Source organism: Morone saxatilis, unplaced genomic scaffold (assembly GCF_004916995.1).
Source record: "Morone saxatilis isolate NCDOM2014 unplaced genomic scaffold, NCSU_SB_2.0 Contig19, whole genome shotgun sequence".
NCBI classification, from domain to species: Eukaryota; Metazoa; Chordata; class Actinopteri; family Moronidae; genus Morone; species Morone saxatilis.
The window spans coordinates 3964641-3965436 of record NW_023339751.1 but is presented as its reverse complement, the minus strand read 5'-3'; the positions used below and the strand labels follow the sequence as shown (position 1 = coordinate 3965436).

Below are 796 nucleotides of genomic sequence, written 5' to 3'. Positions count from 1 at the left end.
GAGAACCGTGACAGCGTGCACGAGCCTCTCAGAAAACAGTAATCATCCCAAAATATACACAACAGTAAACAGCTGTCGACATCCTGCAGCAAAGCGTCTGAAAGCAGGTTTATATCCGCAAGAGCTGCTCGGCAGCCGCCAAGTGAAAGAGGAAGTTCTCTGTCGCCGGAGGGAAATGATGCTGCTTTAAACCTTCCAATGTGATTTTAGATTCTTCGCACTCGTCCGCCAGGGCCACCAAGTTGGCAAGGATCTCTTTTGTCTTCACAGAAATATCCTGTGAATTAATGCCAGGTTAGATTTAAGAGTGCATTTCTCACAACTGTGAGCTGAATACAGACAGGTGGTGATTCTCACCTTAATGACCTGGCTGTCCGACCTCTCGGCATCCTCCGCAGACTGCACAATGAGGTGGCCGACGTCCTTGTGTAGCTTCCCCATAGCCAGGGCCTCTGTGGTGAGACACTGAACATGAGTCTGAGGGGAACGCTGTCCTACTTTCTCAGGAATCAGCGCACTTTTAGAAACATACTCAGAGTTTAAATCTGAGCTTTGTGAGGTGGGGATAAAGAAGTTGTAGCTTTACAGGTGTGCTTTCAGCTAGAGTTGCATCTCCACTTCCTTCCACTGTACAAAAATATCCCGGATACGGCCGCTGCCATCTTTTACCGAAGTCTCGCCCGATTCACTTGCGATCAGGACTAGGGCTGTCAATCATGACATGAAACCCCTTTTTTCATAGCTTCAAATAACTAATTAAAACCAAACTTATCAGCCTACATCTTGATTCTACACC

At 47.1% G+C, this 796-nt stretch overlaps 1 protein-coding gene across 1 annotated transcript in view; it reads right to left on the bottom strand.

The window, feature by feature from the left end:
• dennd10 (DENN domain containing 10) overlaps nucleotides 1-796 on the bottom strand; it is a gene marked incomplete at its 3' end in the record, with an annotated part of 6101 nt that overhangs the window by 288 nt on the left and 5017 nt on the right. The window contains 2 exon segments of the mRNA XM_035663562.1: nucleotides 1-277; nucleotides 358-452. Of these exon segments, the coding sequence (XP_035519455.1) occupies nucleotides 110-277; nucleotides 358-452 (263 nt within the window).